Here is a 17,407-nt window from a genome sequence, read left to right as displayed (position 1 = left end):
CCAAGGTCACCGAGGGCGATTACATCACTGTTTTTTGGCCGCCAAGCCCAACCTACCACGCTGCTGCTGGTGTTGCTGGAGTTCTTCAGGTGGTTGTGCAACAGTTTGGTGGCTCCATCCTGGAAGGTCTTGGGCAGAGCGCCTAGTAGCATGGTGAACTCCGGGGTGTTGAGCTCAAACAGGGCGATCAGAACCACCTGGGCTGCCTGTGGTGAAGGGGAAAGAGTAGCACAGAGGGTGAGGACGGAGGGTGCATCATGGGATATTGATGTCGGGGGTTTCAGGAGAACTTGAGACCATGCAACACGACCACAACGTTCTGTTGAGATAAAATAGCCCGTGAGTCGTTGGGCAAACGCCGGCGCGCAGCAGGCGATCCAAAAATCAGAAACTCCAGGCGGTGGCAACCTTGACGATGCAGTGCTGGGCAGATGAAAAGCTACTTCACACCAGAGCCATTGCAGAGGGCGGGGAATCACCATGCGGGTTTTGCAGAATCACAACCAAACCAGTCTTTTAAGGACACGTTCAAGTTTTTTTTTTTTCTTTTTTTAAATGTCTGCTTGGCGTTCCTCGGGGTTCTCCAGTTTCCTTCCACACAAAACATGCAGCAGGTTCACCGGAGATCCTAAATTGCCCAAATGTATGAATGAGAGCGAGAAAAGTCGCATGTCTCTTTCTGACGAGTGACAGAAAACCCCAATAAATCGTCATTAGTTTGAATGATGCAAATCACTTCCTGGTTTTCCTTTTAGCTATATCCTCATTTTTTCGAACTCCTCCAAATGCTAAAAGTGATCATTTGACGATAAAATTTTCTGAGTGCTCCTTCACATTTTTATATGAAAAATACCCATGCTTCCGTTGACTGCTCGAATCCTGCGATTAAAAATGAGAGATTTGATGAATCAAATCAAACTCATGATACTCAAATTGCTAACTGCTAACTGCAAGCTTACTGGAGCTATGATGGCAAAATAGGATAATTTAAATTAGCATTTTCAATTAGCTTTCAAAGATATTTTGCTTCCTCGTTTCTTTTTTTTTTTTTTTTTTTCCCCAGATATAAAAGGAGGAGATTAAAGAACATGCGGGTGGATGGGGGAGTTGTTAGTGTGAGGCAGAAGGAGGTCATTGACCCACAGCTCAGAGGCTCTCGGGCCATTGGAAGACCCCCGAATGTGGACCCTGCATCTCGCGGCCAAGTGATCATTAGGAGCTTCGCAATCCAGCTAAAGCGCGGCGGTGAGTGTTTCCACGCTTGGACGGGCTTGTTAGCTTGGCGGGGGCGGATGGGTGGGTTTGGGGGGGGATCTCTACCTGCTTACACCCATCATTCTGGTGGCTGTCAGCGCTCAGTGAGGCTGCAGGACCGGAGCTGCCAGCCACGTCCGGGCTGGCCCCGCTATGGACGGTCTGGGTAGAGTGGCGGAGCAGAGGGGAGGGGGTTTGGAGGGGGTTGCGATGGGGTTACAGCACGACACATGGGCGCGTAACACCGAGCGTCCTCTCGATCACAACAAGCCGACTCTTGGTCTACTGGATGACGGCGCAGACACTGCGGTCACCTGCATGGCTCAGATTTGCTGAGTCGTGAATTCATACTCCCACACACCCGGGCCATCCCAACAGAAAGCCTGGGCATTAATGCAAAACTTTAAAAAAATAAAATAAAAGATGGCTATCTATAGTCTTTACCTAACCTGAAAATAATATTCATATATGATATATAAAATAGAATATACTGTATGTATATACGTCAGTGGCAGGCTGTGCGTTTCACAACTAGGCCTTCAGCAGTGCTCCATTTGTAAAATAAAAGATGGCTATCTATAGTCTTTACCTAACCTGAAAATAATATTCATATATGATATATAAAATAGTATATAGTGTATGTATATACATCAGTGGCAGGCTGTGCGTTTCACAACTAGGCCTTCAGTAGTGCTCCATTTGTCACTCCACTACTCATTAACTCTTTTATGGCTTTAAGAATGACCTTTCTTAACGTTTTCTTAAAAAGTCCATCTTGAATATGGCTCCTTCAGCCATCATGGGTTGACAAATTAGCCATTACATCAACACAACTATATATTTGTTCATGCACTGGCTACAGATGCTGCCTGCTAGCTCTGGCTAGTACACTCGCTGGCTATCCAATCAAAAATGACACGCTGACATTAGCGTAGCCTTCTAGAAGGCCTTAAGTGTCAAAACTCAAATGGGACTGGTTGAAGCAACAATTTCATAGACACTTGTTTTTTGCTTGAGCGCCTGTGGATCTGATTCTGCAGGCCTCCAGGCAGATTTCCCTGACTTTGGCCCTACCTGGCAACAAGTAATGTGATTGGCTAAATGCTTTCAAATGAAAATACATGTCTAGAAGCAACACAGCCAGGAAAAAAGCTAAACATGGACAAATTATAATTAAAGTCAATCTGTGATTATGATATTTTTTAGGCCAGCAGAGAAGGCCTTGCAGGCCCTGATGGACCACCACTGATATACATACATAAATATACATCCATACACATACATATAGAATGGATACACGCACATGTATATAGATAAACATTTATACACATATACACACACTCACACATATATCTACAGTGGAACCTTGATTTATGAGTTTGATCTGTTCTGTGACTGAGCTCCTGTATTAAATGCGCTCATATCAAATTGATAATTTCGCCATTGTAATGAACTGAAATGCTATAAATTCATTTCAGACCCCCAGTTTTGTTACGCGTTTCACATCAGAAAAATGCACTTTATAAATAACAAATAATGCATGAGAAATAATAATCCATAATAAAAGAGAATGTCAAGAAATAAACTATTTTAGTAAGTGAATTTACCTTGAAGATTGGACGACGATGTTGGTCGCAAAGGAGGTTGGGGGGGTGATTCATTTTGTGCTCTAACACTTAATTTACTCGCCACACACTTGATGCGACAATGTATTGCTAAATTTTACTCATACACTTTGCTACACTTGATTTAGCGATGGAACGATTGCCGCTCCACTTTTCGAATTGATTGTAAGTCAAGGCTTCACTGTAAATACAAATGTACCCCTTATATATCCCAAAGACAACTAAATGACATCACAATGATCACATGACCAGACTGACAGGTGATCATGCATGAAGAGAAAAATCAGAGTTGAAGCTAAATATGGTCTACAAATTATGCAGATTTAAGGATTCCTCCATTGAAAATCTGCATTTCAGGGAAGATCAATTCTAAAAGGGGGAGGGGGGAGCTTGGTTGCCAGGCAACCGGATGTGGTGTTCGCGCCCACCTTCCTGACGTCGGAGCTCTTGGGCTCGGTGGTCCAGGTGATGATGCGCGACACGGCCAGGCGGGTCTCGCTGGAGTTGACGAAGTCCGTGGGGTCCATCTGCCGCGCCAACGACTCGATGTACTTCAAGATGGCGACCTTCACCTGTGTGTGTGTGTGGAGGGTCGACAGGCCATCAGGCGTGTGTGTGAGAAAGGGGGGGGGGGGGGGGGGGAGCTCAGGATATCTGCCGTACCTTCAGGTTTGGCGTCTGAGTTTGGTCCACGATGAACCTCATCAGGATGTTGAACTGTTGGTCGAACGGGAACGACTCCCTGAGCGAGAGAGGAGAAAAGCTCACTTTTCCCTTTTCGGCTCTGGTTTTTTTCTCCCTTATTTCAAAAATGACAGTTTAAATGGAAGTCTATTCATCGACAGTAACTATGCGTTTTGGTCCGAATCGATACATCAAATTTATTTCTTCGTGAAAAAATAAGAGAAGCTTCCCGTTCTCTATTTGTGGAAATTGATCTCAAGGAAATGAGCCAAATTCACATTTCTGCTGATTTTAGTGAACTGAACGCAAAAACATGTTTTAACTCCATTTTGGGTCTTGAAGAACACCCTGTAATTTCACCTCTTTAAAAGCAGAGCTGTGACTTTATTTCATGTTTCTAAACGACATTGCATTACATAGCGACGTATTCTGCCTTTTTTTAGGAATATTATCAATTGTCTTGATTGATGAACTTCGTAAATAAAACAGCTCACAGAAAACGTCAGCATATCGTCGTCTCCTTGAAATAACAATAATAATGATCATTTTTTTTAATAGTCATTTTTTTCAAGTTTGTCAGAAAAAACAACAATAAAAATAATTTTGTCAAAAAATGTCAATTATTTCAAGAAGGCTTTACCATAGGCAGCTGTTACTACTCACGTTTATATTAATAAAATTGATGAAATATGCAGTATGGAACAGAAGCTAATATGGGTTGGCTATTGCTATCGTCTAATAGCATTTGAATTTGATTTCTTGTGATGACTGTCACTATTATCGTTATGGTGACGAGGTGGCGGGTTACCTCATCCCTCTCTGGGTGGAATGATCTAATAAAGAGCGAACCCTTTCGAGCACAACTCACTTCTGCATCCCATAATGCCCCTCTCTCACTGCTCCCCCCTGCATCTATGTTGCGTGCTAGCTACCCCAGGTCTTCCTCCCCAACCTTGGGGTCACTCATTATGTAGGTTCCCAGGGGGCGGGGCTTTATCCTCTGCGGCGGTCCGGCAAAGCACCCGACGTTATTTCTTTTCTGAATAATAAAACTATAAGCGCATCATTTCAGCTATTAGCATGTAGCTGATAGCGCTACTATGTTCACTCTCTTTCTACCCCAACCAGTGGAGGCAGGAGGCCAGATTTAACCAAGGTTTTTTTGCGATGGCTAAAGGCGGTTGTTTTCTTGTGGGGGTACGGCAGGTTTCTGTAAATTATTTTCAAGATTGCGGTCCAGATCTGGTCTACAAGGAAAGTAGAGTCATGTAAATAAAATCAAACTTAACGTATGCTACACAAACACAAGCTAACAGTCGACGCGCTTCCCGCGTCTGCGACGTACCTCGTGACGTCAAGGGCCTTCTGGACTTTGGCCTGGACGGAGCCCAGTAGGTCGGCTCCCATCTTCTTCAGCAGCTGTGTGAGCAGCACGAAGAGCCAGTCCTGCAGGTCCTCCCTGTGGCCCTGGATGAAGTCCACCAGAGTCTCCAGGAACATGCTGAACACCTGACAATCACAAACACGCTGTTTACACACTTCATTACCGACATTCAAGTTTGACGTCGCGTTTGACGAGACACACTTACCCTCTGGCGTTTAGTCCGTAGGACGGCGGGCAATCGACAAGAGACATTGGGTTAGTATCTGACACGTCACACCTGGAGACACCTTCATATCATTACTGCATATTTTTTGTCCCTCGGCGGCAGGTTACCTTGCTGTGCGGATCTGCGAACATTCTGGTGAAAATCTCGCACAGCCTCTTCAGCTCCACTCGGCTGTGACGACAAACACACACACACACACACACACACACACGAGTCATCCCTTCTGCAAGCGAAATGCCCAGTGATCTGGTCTGCACGTGCAACAGGTGAGAAAGCGTACAAAGTAGGTACGTCTTCACTGCACAGTTGGTTCGCTACATTTCTAATGAGTGAATATGTTTCCTCGACCTTCCGAGTCTATTTTTTTTATCCTTTTTTTTTTTTTTTGAATTTCCATTAATTATCTGTCTCTTAACCAATCTCTCACTGACATAACATATAGACTATGACTCATTCAATACTCATTGTATTATTTACTACAGGACTTTCTCAGATAATTAGAATATTGTGATAAAGTTCTTTATTTTCTGTAATGCTATTACAAAAACAAAAATGTCATACATTCTGGATTCATGACAAATCAACTGAAATATTGCACGCTTTTTATTATTTTAATACTGCTGATTATGGCTTACATCTTCAGAAAACTTAAAAATCCTATCTCAAAATATTAGAATATCATGAAAAAGTAATTTTTGTTTTTTTAATTGCATCACAGAAGATAAAGAACTTGATCACAATATTCTAATTTTTTGAGACAGTCCTGTATATACTGACTGGTTTACACTGAATTGTACTCAAACCTCTGCTGCTATTCCCCCCTAAATAACTCAATAGATATATATTTACATATTCAGTTTTTTTATGCCTTTAAATCTGCAAATCTTTCACCTCCTATCATCATGCTCATTTGATTGTATGGTATTATCTACTTACTGTTTTGCACCAAAATGTAAGTAAAACTCTGCTGCTGCACTCCACATTCAAACCAATATTTATTTATTTCGGTTTTCATGCTGTTAAACTCCGTCATCCTTCCACCTCAGTACTAGCAGATTGCGTCTGTGTGCTCTTTAAACTTTACAGCTTAATGTTTAATGTGCACTTTACTGTTTAACATGCGCTATATTATGATTATTTTGTTAATTTCATGTCACAATAAGACACTGAGAAACCTCTTCTCGGTTCTCCTGTATCTCTCGTATATGTGGAGTTATTGACCAAAAAGCCGACTTTGGATTTGATTCGCCAGTCATATAGAGATATGAGAGTATCTATTCTCTCTCATTCATACGCCATATAGACACATAACACCATTCACTCAGTCATTCACACGTTTGGGTAATTTAGGGTCTCCAGTGAACTTCCTGTTTGGTTTTGGACTGTGGGTGGAAACCGGAGAACCCCAGTTTACCTCCTTACTGTAAGGTGGACGCGCAATTTCTAATTTGGCGTCAAATTGACATCACGGGGCTGACACGACTTTGGATTATTTTGATAAAAATCTGTGTTTACAGTGGAATCAACGTATATCATCATTGAAAACGGGCGCTAGCACGTTAGCTTCGCGTTCTGAAGACAACGTTGCGCGTTCACAAGCGTGTTCGGGCCCACCTTAGTATTCTCTGGCTCTTGAGGAGGTTCTGCAGGCCGAGGAGGCCCTCCTTCCTCTCCGACCAGTTGGAGCTGGCACAGTGGTTCAGGACCTCGGCCACGTCCTCCGTCTGTCGCAGGTAGTGGGGGATCCCGCCGTTCCTGGAGCCGTACGAGCGTTCCGAGCAGGCGCTGGATGCGTCGCTGTTGGCGTCGTCGTCAGAGTACATCCCCGGCGACTCGTACCGCCGCCTCAGGGGCTTCCTCTGTCGGGGGAGCAAAAGTGAGCAGGTGAAGATCCCATAGGGCGGCTCATGGGGGGGGGGGGGGGGGGGCCTTCCGGACGATTAAAAATCCATTTTAAAGAATGTATGACTATGACTGAGTGAATTTTTATGAATGAACAAAAGAAGCGGGGGACGCAAATCTGGTGAAACAGGACTGGATATTAGAGCCGAATATCACAATGCAATAAATGAGAGGTTGTACTTTCCATTTGAAGCATAAGGAGACTTTATATCAGATGGCGATTTTTATATTTAGTTTAAATTTTGCTCCTTTCAAGACAGGTTTTACGATTTCTTCGTTTCACGTTCGGCTCTGGCTCTCGATCACGCATCGGAACGGTATCGACCCACACAATACCGCACGATGAAAAATACAACAGAACTGTGGAGTGGAAAGCAAATGAATAAAAAATTTAAAAAAAAATCACACTGATTTGGGATGCAATGGAAATCGCAGTTCAGATTCAGGGCTGGTTATCTGTGTAGAAAGTATTTTGCTGCTGTCATTCATGCATGTAAGCCTGGACTGAACCTTTCGGAGGACGTCCCCTGTCTCTGAACATCCAAACTAGTCTTCCTTACAGAGCGACTGGCTTAATCTGGGACACGGTTGTCCCATCTGACAGCTTAAAGTTCTGAATCCCCTCCCAAATTATTTTTACTTTTCACAACATGGAAAAATAGTTTGACCCCAGAAGGCTGTTTTTTTTTGTCCTCCTCTCCTCACTTTCAATGATTGCCGCATTTTCCATATTCATTAGGTCTAGATATTTTTTTTTTTCGTGAGGGAGGAAATTCTTTTTTCAAAGATTTCGCATATCTATGTATCTAAAATACGAGTAAAAACAACCGGAAATAACAGATTTACTTTTGCGTGCCTCCAAATGAAGCAAGTGATATTCAGGGAAGAGGTTCATTTGCTGATTTCAAGATAGCAATGTGATGATTAGCTTTTTTTTCCCTAGATAGATGTAAATAACCCACCTACAGTTTTCTCAACTAGATGACTATTTGCACTGCACTGTATATAATATTTTTAAATGCACTGCACTGTATATAATATTTGCAAATGCACTGTATTGCATATACTTTTTAATTCCTCTTCCTTCAGCCGCAGGGAATCTTCAAATCTTTGTACTTGAGACCTTAAAAGACTTTATAGCCTGTTTATACAATTTCCTACTATTATTTATTATTGTTATGTTTTACTTGAAACTCTGGCACAACATTTTCCTTCGGGATAAATAAAGTTGTTCTTGTTCTTTTTCTTATATACAGCATTGTATGTAACATCTGTAAATACACAGTATGCATATAATATTTCTAAATATGCTACACTGTGTATGTTTGTAAATACAGAGCACCGTATATAATATTTACAAATACACAGCACTGTAAATAACATCTGTGAGTACACAGATATGTATATGATGTAAATGCAGAGCACCAAATATCACATTTGTAAATATACCACTGCACTGCATGTAATATTTGTAAATATTCTATACTGTGTATACTTTTAAATTCACAGCACTGTGTATAACATCTTTAAATACGCAGCACTGTCTATTATACCTGTGATTAAACAGCAATCTACAATTTGAAGCCTCTGTCTATATTTCATTTATTTTTATTCTAAAGATATCCATATGTGTACTGGAATCTCACGACACTGTTTGTCTTTATATCACTTCATTCACCAGTGAGATACCCAGCCCTATCTGAGATGAAGCAACAGAAAAAAAAAAAACACACTGAAAAAACCCGCTGAAGTGAAGAAAGAAATTAAGAAGAAAAAAAAAAAAACAGAATGGTATTTTGGGGATTAGTGCATGGGGTAGAGATGCGGAGGAAATTGTTCCAACTACCTTGTTCCTGGAGTCTCCTAACAGCTGAGAGGGCAGGGGAGAGGACAGAGGAGGAGGAGGAGGGGGTTAAAGGGGAAAGGTGAAGAGCGAGGACAATCCTTCTGGACGGGTGAGGAAGTAGAGAACGGTGAACATCACGCTCATCTTTGTGGGATGTTGAGATCTTGGTGCTATTTCAGCAACGTCTCATGATGCCGAGTCCTCAAATGAGGACGTTTCATTTCGAGGTCTCTACATTGAGGATGCCTTTGACTTGCTACCTTGTTCCACAGAGAGAGAATTTTACGGCATTATTTTTATCCGGCGTTTATACGGCGCTTTCCTTTGGGCTGCCTCCATCCAACCCTCTCCTCAACTAGCTTCATGTCCTTTTTAACTCCAACCATTAATCTCTCTCTGGCAGTTCCAAACTCAGCATCCTCCAACCCAGAGCTTCACCATCCCTTCTCTATCTGTGCCCAAACCATCTCAATCTGGCCTAATCTAAAAAAACATCTAACATGCAGTCCCTCTAATGGACTCATTCCTGAGCCTATCCATCCTTGTGAATCCCAAAGACAACCCCAACATCTTCATCTCTGCTACTTCCATCTCTGCTTCCCATCATTTCCTCGATTGGTACTGCCCAAAACCATCTTCTCCACTTCCTTTCATTCTGGCTGGTACTCTTTTAGCACCCCTGACACTTTTCTCCACCCCTTCCAACCTGCTCAAATGCATTTCTTCACCACTTTTCCACCTTCTCCATTGCCCTGGATTGTTGACCCTGAGACTTTAAAATCATCCACCTTCTTTATCTCCATTTCCTGTAGCCTCAGCGTTTCACTTGGGTTCCTCTCGTTCACACATGAGGTCTTTCTACAGCCTCTCCTTTCCAGGGCATACTTCCACCTCTCTAGATGTTCCTCTACCTGCTCCCTGATCTCGCTATAGATCGCAGTCTCATCTGCAAAACATCTTGAGTCCATGGAGAATCCTGTCTGACTTATCCATTGACGTGTCCATCACCACTGCAAACAAGAAGGGGCTCAGAGATGATCCCTGATGTAATCCCAACTCCATCTTGAACCACTCTGTCACACCTACGTCACCCTCCTAGCTGTCTCACAGCTGTCATACATGTCCTGCACCAGTTCGACAAACTCCTCTGCCACTCTGGACTTCCTCAGACAGCAGTGCAGTTTCTCTCTTGGCACCCTGTTGTATGCTTTTTCCAGACCTATACTATGATGATCCAAATGCTAGAACAACGTTACAAAATGATGAGCGTCTCAAGATGGGCGTCTCGGGCGTTTCTGTTGCAGAAACTCTGCATAATCAACCTTTCACGTTTTTGTTTTTACTTTGTTCCGCTTGAGGTCACTTAAATAGGTAAACCGGAGAGTAATCCTTCTGCCAAAAGCGTTTCATGTTCAAAGACTGCACTTTATTTCTATTAATTCCTGCTAATCCTGAAAGCCCCAGGAGAAACGAACTGGCGAGATCCTCGAATCAGCGACGTTAGCATGTTAGCTCCCTGCGGGCTCAGAATTGCTGACCATATCAGTGTTTTTGTCCGACATGTAATTGGACGCCGGAACGCACCATCCAGTAAACATAACTGCAGTGAAAATTTAGAGTGACTTTTACGATGCACTTTATTGATTTTGATGAAATTTATGTCGCACCGCTGATGCATTTTATTGTAATGTTATTGATTTTTCGTAAACTAACTGTATTATGCACGTCACAGAGGGTTGATGGTGCAATTTGAGAGGGCCACAAGATTTTCCCTTTGTGTTTTATTTAACAACTACAAGTAGAAGGTAGCAGGGAACTGTTTTTTTTTTTTTTTTTTTTTTTTTTTTTTAAGAACAAGGAGGATGTGCTGGCAGGGGACAGCATCACCATCGCTCCTCCCGGGTGAACTCACTCTACATCACCCGTAAATAATCTCATGCAAAATGAAAAGAGTCCGACTTTGTGAGGTTATTTCGGTGCGAAAGCTTTTTTTTTTTTTTTTAGCAGAAAAAAAAGAAAAAAAATAAACCCACCAGAGCGTCGGCCACTGCCGCCTCCACTTCGGTGCCGGTGTTGAGGACCCTCATGGCGTTCACCGATGCAGAGATCCTGGCCTGGTGAAGCAAACCATATCGGTCTGTGCATGGAGGAAAGGGGAGGAGAGGAAAATGAGCAGGGGAACAAGTTTATGTGGACCAGCGTGCCGGACAGACTTAAAAAAAAAGACAGGCTGGTCGGCCGAAACAGTGACTCACCTCTGGACAGACAGCAAGAACAACATTTTAATATTTCACGAGAGGGTGAACTGCGGTTTTAATTGGGGCGAAAAAGCAGTGGAAAAGCAAACGATCAAGCGCCCCCAAAAATAAAAAAATAAAAAACAGGCGAGGAAATGCACGGTACTGTGGATGGATGGATGTCGACCGGGCGACCGAAGAGGAGGAATTTAAAAAAAAAAAAAAAAAGGGTGAACCGATTCGGCGTCGGGGGAGTGATTTTGCACAAAACGCACCAATAAATAAAATTTTACACAGCTGCATAACACACACATCAAACATATGAACAAATGAAACGAGATCACATTTAAATAAACCATTGAATAAATAAGTTGCAGATAATTTCCCCTATCTTACCGTTCCTGCTGGCTAAAAAGCTAGCAAAACAAAAACAAAAAAAAATAAAAGCCCCTGCACGTCGTCACCACACAAGCGCACACACATGCACAAAACGCTAATTGTGTGTGTGTGGGGGGGGGGGTCATGCAGGTCACCTGACTGCCCGTGGGGGTCGGCGGTGGAGAGGGCGCTGGTTGAGCGGGAGTGACGCCGGGAGGCTGCGGGGGGGAAGGAAGGGGGACATCCGGATGCACGTTGGCTGTCACTCTCGCTTTCTGATCGCTATTTATTTACTTTTTTAAATATTCCCGTATCGTTCTGATTGGTTCGTTCCCACTTTCATATGCACTCTTGTTTATAACACACGCGCACACGCACAGAAATATATACAGTGGTCCCTTAAGAATTTAATTTGTCCCAGAAGTGGCATTGTATGTTGATTTTTGTATCTTAGACGAATTTTCCCCCATTTAAAATAACCAGAGATTATATTCACGTACGCCACATTCGTGCTTAATTTCCATAGAAAGCATCTCATTTCTGGGTTCACTTCTTGCCTTACCACTTGCTTACCATGATGATTATTAAAAAGATGCACAAAATAAGCACAAAGATATAGAATTAAACACATGAGATAGGAATAAGACACGAGATATGCGAACTACGCAGCTGAAGTAGCCGAGGGATTCTGAAAGCTGCAAGGCGTAGTTCTAGGTCGCGAGCCATATATGGCTCTTCCGGTGACGGTATATTTTGAGTTGAAAAAAAAAAATCTAATTTTAAAATCCTTGTGATATTTCTTCATAATACTGTGTCATTTTAAAGTAAACAGAAATTAATTTTGAAGATAAATTTCACGGGTCAACCGTCGGTCGGCTCTTCCGAGCACGTCCGGGTCATTGTAAAGGTGAAGAAATTAATCTTATCTGATAGCCAACTAGTTTATCTGCTTCAACCCTTGTAACGGAAAATATAGCGAAAAAGTAAATAAAGACGATGATTACCGTGCATTCCAGGCTGCGTGGACAGAGGATTTCACATTTGGATCTACGGTATGACTAGTATGCTATGATAAAATTGCATAAATGGAATGGTCAAATATAAAGCGGCACTTCGAACAAATCTATGCAGCACCAGAAGTAAGACATATTTAATTTATTATACGTTCAAAATACTGTATAAAATTTGCCTTTTATGACTCTCCCAGTTAAAAAGCAGTGCCAAGTCATAAATGCAGCGGTGTCATGAAGCGTATTCGAGTTGTAACGCCTTAATTTTGAATTTAGATTTTCTCGCTTTCTTTTGACTTTTTTTTTCATGTATTTCAAAGGGTAAAATTTGCTCTAATCGCACTTTGTATCTTAAAAAAATCTAATTTCAAGTGATTTGTATTTAAAGGAGCCACTGTATATATAAACATATAATGGTTACAGGACTCTAGTTTAAGGAGCCTTTGACTTAAAGCTGTATTTCCTCATTTGTACATTTGTACAGGACTGTCTCAGAAAATTAGAATATTGTGATAAAGTTCTTTATCTTCTGTAATACAATTACAAAAATGTCATACATTCTGGATTCATTACAAATCAACTGAAATATTGCAAGTCTTTAATTATTTTAATATTGCTGATTATGGCTTACATCTTAAGAAAACTCAAAAATCCTATCTCAAAATATTGGAATATCATGTAAAAAGTCATTTTTGTTTTTTTAATTGCATTACAGAAGATAAAGAACTTTATCACAATATTCTAATTTTCTGAGACAGTCCTGCATATGTGTAATATAGATACACATATATACACACACATGAATATATTATATATACGCGTAAACAACAACAAACAACAACATTGCTGATTTCAGGAGAATACCGATTTTTCTGCAATATATATCTACATATTGCAGGAAAATTGGTGTATTTTTTTTTTTTCTAAGCATGAGATGGGCAATCATTGGAATGTGTCAGAGACGTAGGATTACACCTGGATGGAGAGACTGGAGATTTAACTATCTTCAGAGCCGCCGGTGAAATGAAATGCTTATCGCCCGTTATCGCGCTCAATCGTCTGTCAGCCAATCATGACTCTCCTCTTGCCTGGATTGGATTTCATTTCCCTTCGATTACGCTTTTCCAGCACTTATTCCGATTGTGCACGGTTTATAATGGGCACGGATGCGAACAGGTGGATGCAGGGTTGCTATGGGGACGGTCTAAAGCTGCGGCTTTGGAAAATTTGAATGAATTTTATTTATTTTTTTTTTTCAATTGTAAAATTCTTCTATTAAATTCTTTGATTCTGAATTTGACGATTATTATCTTGTCATATCATAAATTTTTTTTTTAATTTCCTATTGTTGAAAATAAGCGCCACAACTGCCAGCAAGCTATTTACTTAGCTTTTTACAGCTCTGAGGTTCAGTAGGCAAAAATCACATTAACCTGGTAAAATAAATACTTTAATTAGTGTATTTAATTGCAAATATATATTTTGCATTGCGATATTTTGCTTTGCACCAGGATGCACAAAGAAAGGAAGAGTGCACATTTCGTAATTTTTGGTTTCACTGCAGGTGGATGATTTAATTTGTGCTTTTTATTTACTAAATAGAAAAAGGATACAATTAGACAGTAACTGTTTTTTTGGGGGGGGCTTAAAATTGTTTTCATCGCACGCAGAAAGAGAATTTGGTGCAACACACTTTAGTTTATTTTTGTTCTATTTAGACATAGCAGAAAGGTTGAAAAAAAAAAAAAAACAATATATGCAGTGTTATCTTTGATTTAGATGCCTTTCTTTTTTTTGTGGCTCCCGGTGTTTTCCGTTCCGACCCCTTGTTTAGAGCGACGGCACGAACCGTGCACATTTACCCATAAATTCTGGGGCGTCAATCAAAGCACGCCAATAAAAAGACATAAGATTTAAGTGTGTGAGAATTGCGGGGTGGTTAGAAACAGCCGGAAAACACACAAAGTGGCGGGGTTTTGGTGATACTGACCGGCCGGGGGCTGGCCGGTAAAGCGCGGATACTCACCCAGGGGAGCGAAGCCGCGAGCGGGGCTGGTGTCGCGGCTGCTCTCGCGACTCGTGTCGCGACTGCAGCCCTGACTCATGCTGGGGCGGGGGATGCGGCTCCGGGCTAGCGTGCGGTAGGGGAGAGCAGCGGGGAGAAGAGCTTTACCACACAGGACGGCTGTTCGGGACAACAAGGTTAGGGAAGGGGGGGGGAGCGTCAGTGTGTGTTTCAGAAGGGGGGGGTCGGGGGGGAAGAGGAGGGTGGAAAGGGGGAGAAAACGGGAAAACAGGAGGGGGGCAGATGTAACAAGAAGAGTTAAAACTATGGCGGGGGCCAATCCTCCAGGATTGCAATGGCTGGCCCATCCATCAAGAACTGGTAGGCCCATTTGGGTGTTATAATTTGCCGAGGCTTCCAAGGAGCGCCAAATAAAAGGAAAAAAATTAACCACCAATATAATTCGATTAAAACTAGTTATTACTATTAATGATGCACAGAATTGAACATTTCATAGTTATCAAATGGAAAGCAATGCCCATAAACAATAATATTGTTTATGTAATATAATATCTTCGTGACTATTGTTATTATTCACAGGATTTTTTACTTTGTAGTTAAGCTATTTATTTTATTTTTGTTTTTTTTTGGCATATATTTGTAATTTTATTAGCATTAAATTTTTTATTTTTTTTTATTTTTCAACGACAGAAATTTGTGAAAATAACACTATTTTTCAGGGGAGGGCGCCATACAAAATCGTGTCCAGGGCGTTACATTCTGTGGTACCGGCTCCGCTCCGTGAACGGGATGGTTGGTTTGTTATCTTGAGCCTAATGTAAACACGATAACCGTCAGTCAGATACAAAATACAGAAGAAACGTGACAATAAATTGGTCACTGTCGCCATGGAAACATTGATCATGAGGAGAGTGAATTGGAATTGCTCCATTCTGGGTGGGGAAGCGGGTCAAAAATTAACCACCAATATCATTCTATTAAAACTAGTCATACTATTAATGATGCACAGAATTGAACATTTCATAGTTATCAAATGGAAAGCAATGCCCATAAACAATAATATTGTTTATGTAATATAATATCTCCGTGACCATTGTTCTTATTCACAGGATTTTTTACTTTGTAGTTAAGCTATTTATTTTATTTTTGTATTTTTTGTATATATTTGTAATTTTATTAGCATATAAATTTTTTTTTTTTTCAATAACAGAAATTTGTGAAAATAACACTATTTCTCAGGGAAGGGGCGCCATACAAAATCGTGTCCAGGGCGTTACATTCTGTGGTACCGGCTCCGCTCCGTGAACGGGATGGTTGGTTTGTTATCTTGCGCCTAATATAAACACGATAACCGTCAGTCAGATACAAAATACAGAAGAAACATGACAGTAAATTGGTTACTGTCGCCACGGAAACGTTGATCACGAGGTGACTGAATTGGAATTGCTCCCTTCTGGGTGGGGAAGTGGCTCAAAATCGCAAAAAAAAGAAAAAGAAATAAAAAATAGGTCCAAAGAGGCGTTTCAACTGTTAATAGGAAGAGAGAGAGAGGGAAAAAAAAGTTAGATAAAGTTGGTTAAAGCGGGTTTTCACCTTCACCAGGTCAGTTCCTGCGAGTCTCGAAAAGATGAGAAACTGATACTTGGGGGCTCCGCGTCTCAAGCAAAATATTTTCTTTTCTATAAAATGGTTCGACATAGAAAATCAGCGCGAACGAGTGCATCACACACACACACACACACCCCTATGGGTTCGCAAATGCTAAATAAGTCACGTGGCTGCAGAGCATGAACGTGACAGTTGTACTTAAGCTAACGCTGACCATTTTAAGTGTTTGTAATTCATTCTTTATCATTTCTTCTGTTTTAAATACAACCATTAAGCCCTCGGGATGTCCGTCTCTATAGGCTGCGATGTTATGTTTACGTCTACGCTTGTCCGAAGATGAGAGTTTCTAAACACGACTATCTCTGTGTTATCAGGCAGCAAAGATAAGAGGATTCACTTATATTTGTTTTTCACACTTATGTCACATGTCGGTGTGCGTGCGTGTGAGCGTGTGTGCACGTTGGGGTTGTGTAGATGAGTAATAACAATTATTTCCTCACATTTTCTGTAAAATTGCCATATAATGGGCAGAGTGGTAGCGTAGCAGTTAGCGCTCACACTTCATGGTTGTACAGAGTTTTTTTGAACAAGTTGTTTTTTGAACAAATTTTGAATCTACCTGCAAACATGCTCTTTGTACATGAACATGCAAACAAACAAACTCCTGGGTTTTCTGCCGTGTGGCGTTGTAGCATTGCGGCAGTCGTGCGTGGTACTCAGATTTGTTTACATCATTCATTGTTGCATTCTCATCTTAATACTCTTTTTTGCACATTTTGCATTTATTAACCCTTATTAAGGCTTTCAAGAAAGTGAAAAGTGCTAGTTAGGGTCACATATGTGAGTCACATATGTCAAATGTCTTGTCATCTTTTCACCTTACCAACAATTGGTATGATTCAGTTGTGCATTATGCATTATTATGCAGTATGTGCATTATGTACTTTATAGTTTAATATTTACTGTTTCAAGTAATAGTGCACTTTACTGTTTAATTTCACTCTATTATAATCAATTTGTTAATTTCATGTCACAGTGGGGTCGTGAGTAACTTCTTCTCGATTCTTGTGTATATCTAGTACCTGCGGATAAATAGAGCTAAAGCTGACTTTGACTTTTTAAGAATTTAGCGCTGCTGCGGCTTGGCTTATCATCAATAATGCATTGCCATTTATCCCCGTGCTCTGACAGCTGATTGGCTGTCACGCCATATTGAAGCGTTTGGGA

The 17,407-nt window shown here is 41.3% G+C and overlaps 1 protein-coding gene across 1 annotated transcript in view; it reads right to left on the bottom strand.

Moving 5' to 3' along the window:
• clasp1a (cytoplasmic linker associated protein 1a) overlaps positions 1-17,407 on the bottom strand; it is a 93,609-nt gene that overhangs the window by 13,119 nt on the left and 63,083 nt on the right. Inside the window, exons 24-33 of the mRNA XM_086147762.1 lie at positions 14,573-14,731; positions 11,692-11,754; positions 10,955-11,058; positions 8,922-8,945; positions 6,788-7,032; positions 5,281-5,344; positions 4,909-5,090; positions 3,543-3,621; positions 3,308-3,451; positions 57-206 (exon numbers count right to left, since the gene is read on the bottom strand). Of these exons, the coding sequence (XP_086003888.1) occupies positions 57-206; positions 3,308-3,451; positions 3,543-3,621; positions 4,909-5,090; positions 5,281-5,344; positions 6,788-7,032; positions 8,922-8,945; positions 10,955-11,058; positions 11,692-11,754; positions 14,573-14,731 (1,214 nt within the window). The remainder of the gene's footprint in view (positions 1-56; positions 207-3,307; positions 3,452-3,542; positions 3,622-4,908; positions 5,091-5,280; positions 5,345-6,787; positions 7,033-8,921; positions 8,946-10,954; positions 11,059-11,691; positions 11,755-14,572; positions 14,732-17,407) is intronic.

The sequence above is a fragment of the Fistularia commersonii genome, chromosome 6 (assembly GCF_037954325.1).
Source record: "Fistularia commersonii isolate RoL2024-O1a breed Wild chromosome 6, RoL_Fcom_v1.0, whole genome shotgun sequence".
Lineage (NCBI taxonomy): Eukaryota > Metazoa > Chordata > Actinopteri > Syngnathiformes > Fistulariidae > Fistularia > Fistularia commersonii.
This window is presented reverse-complemented; position numbering and strand designations above follow the sequence as displayed.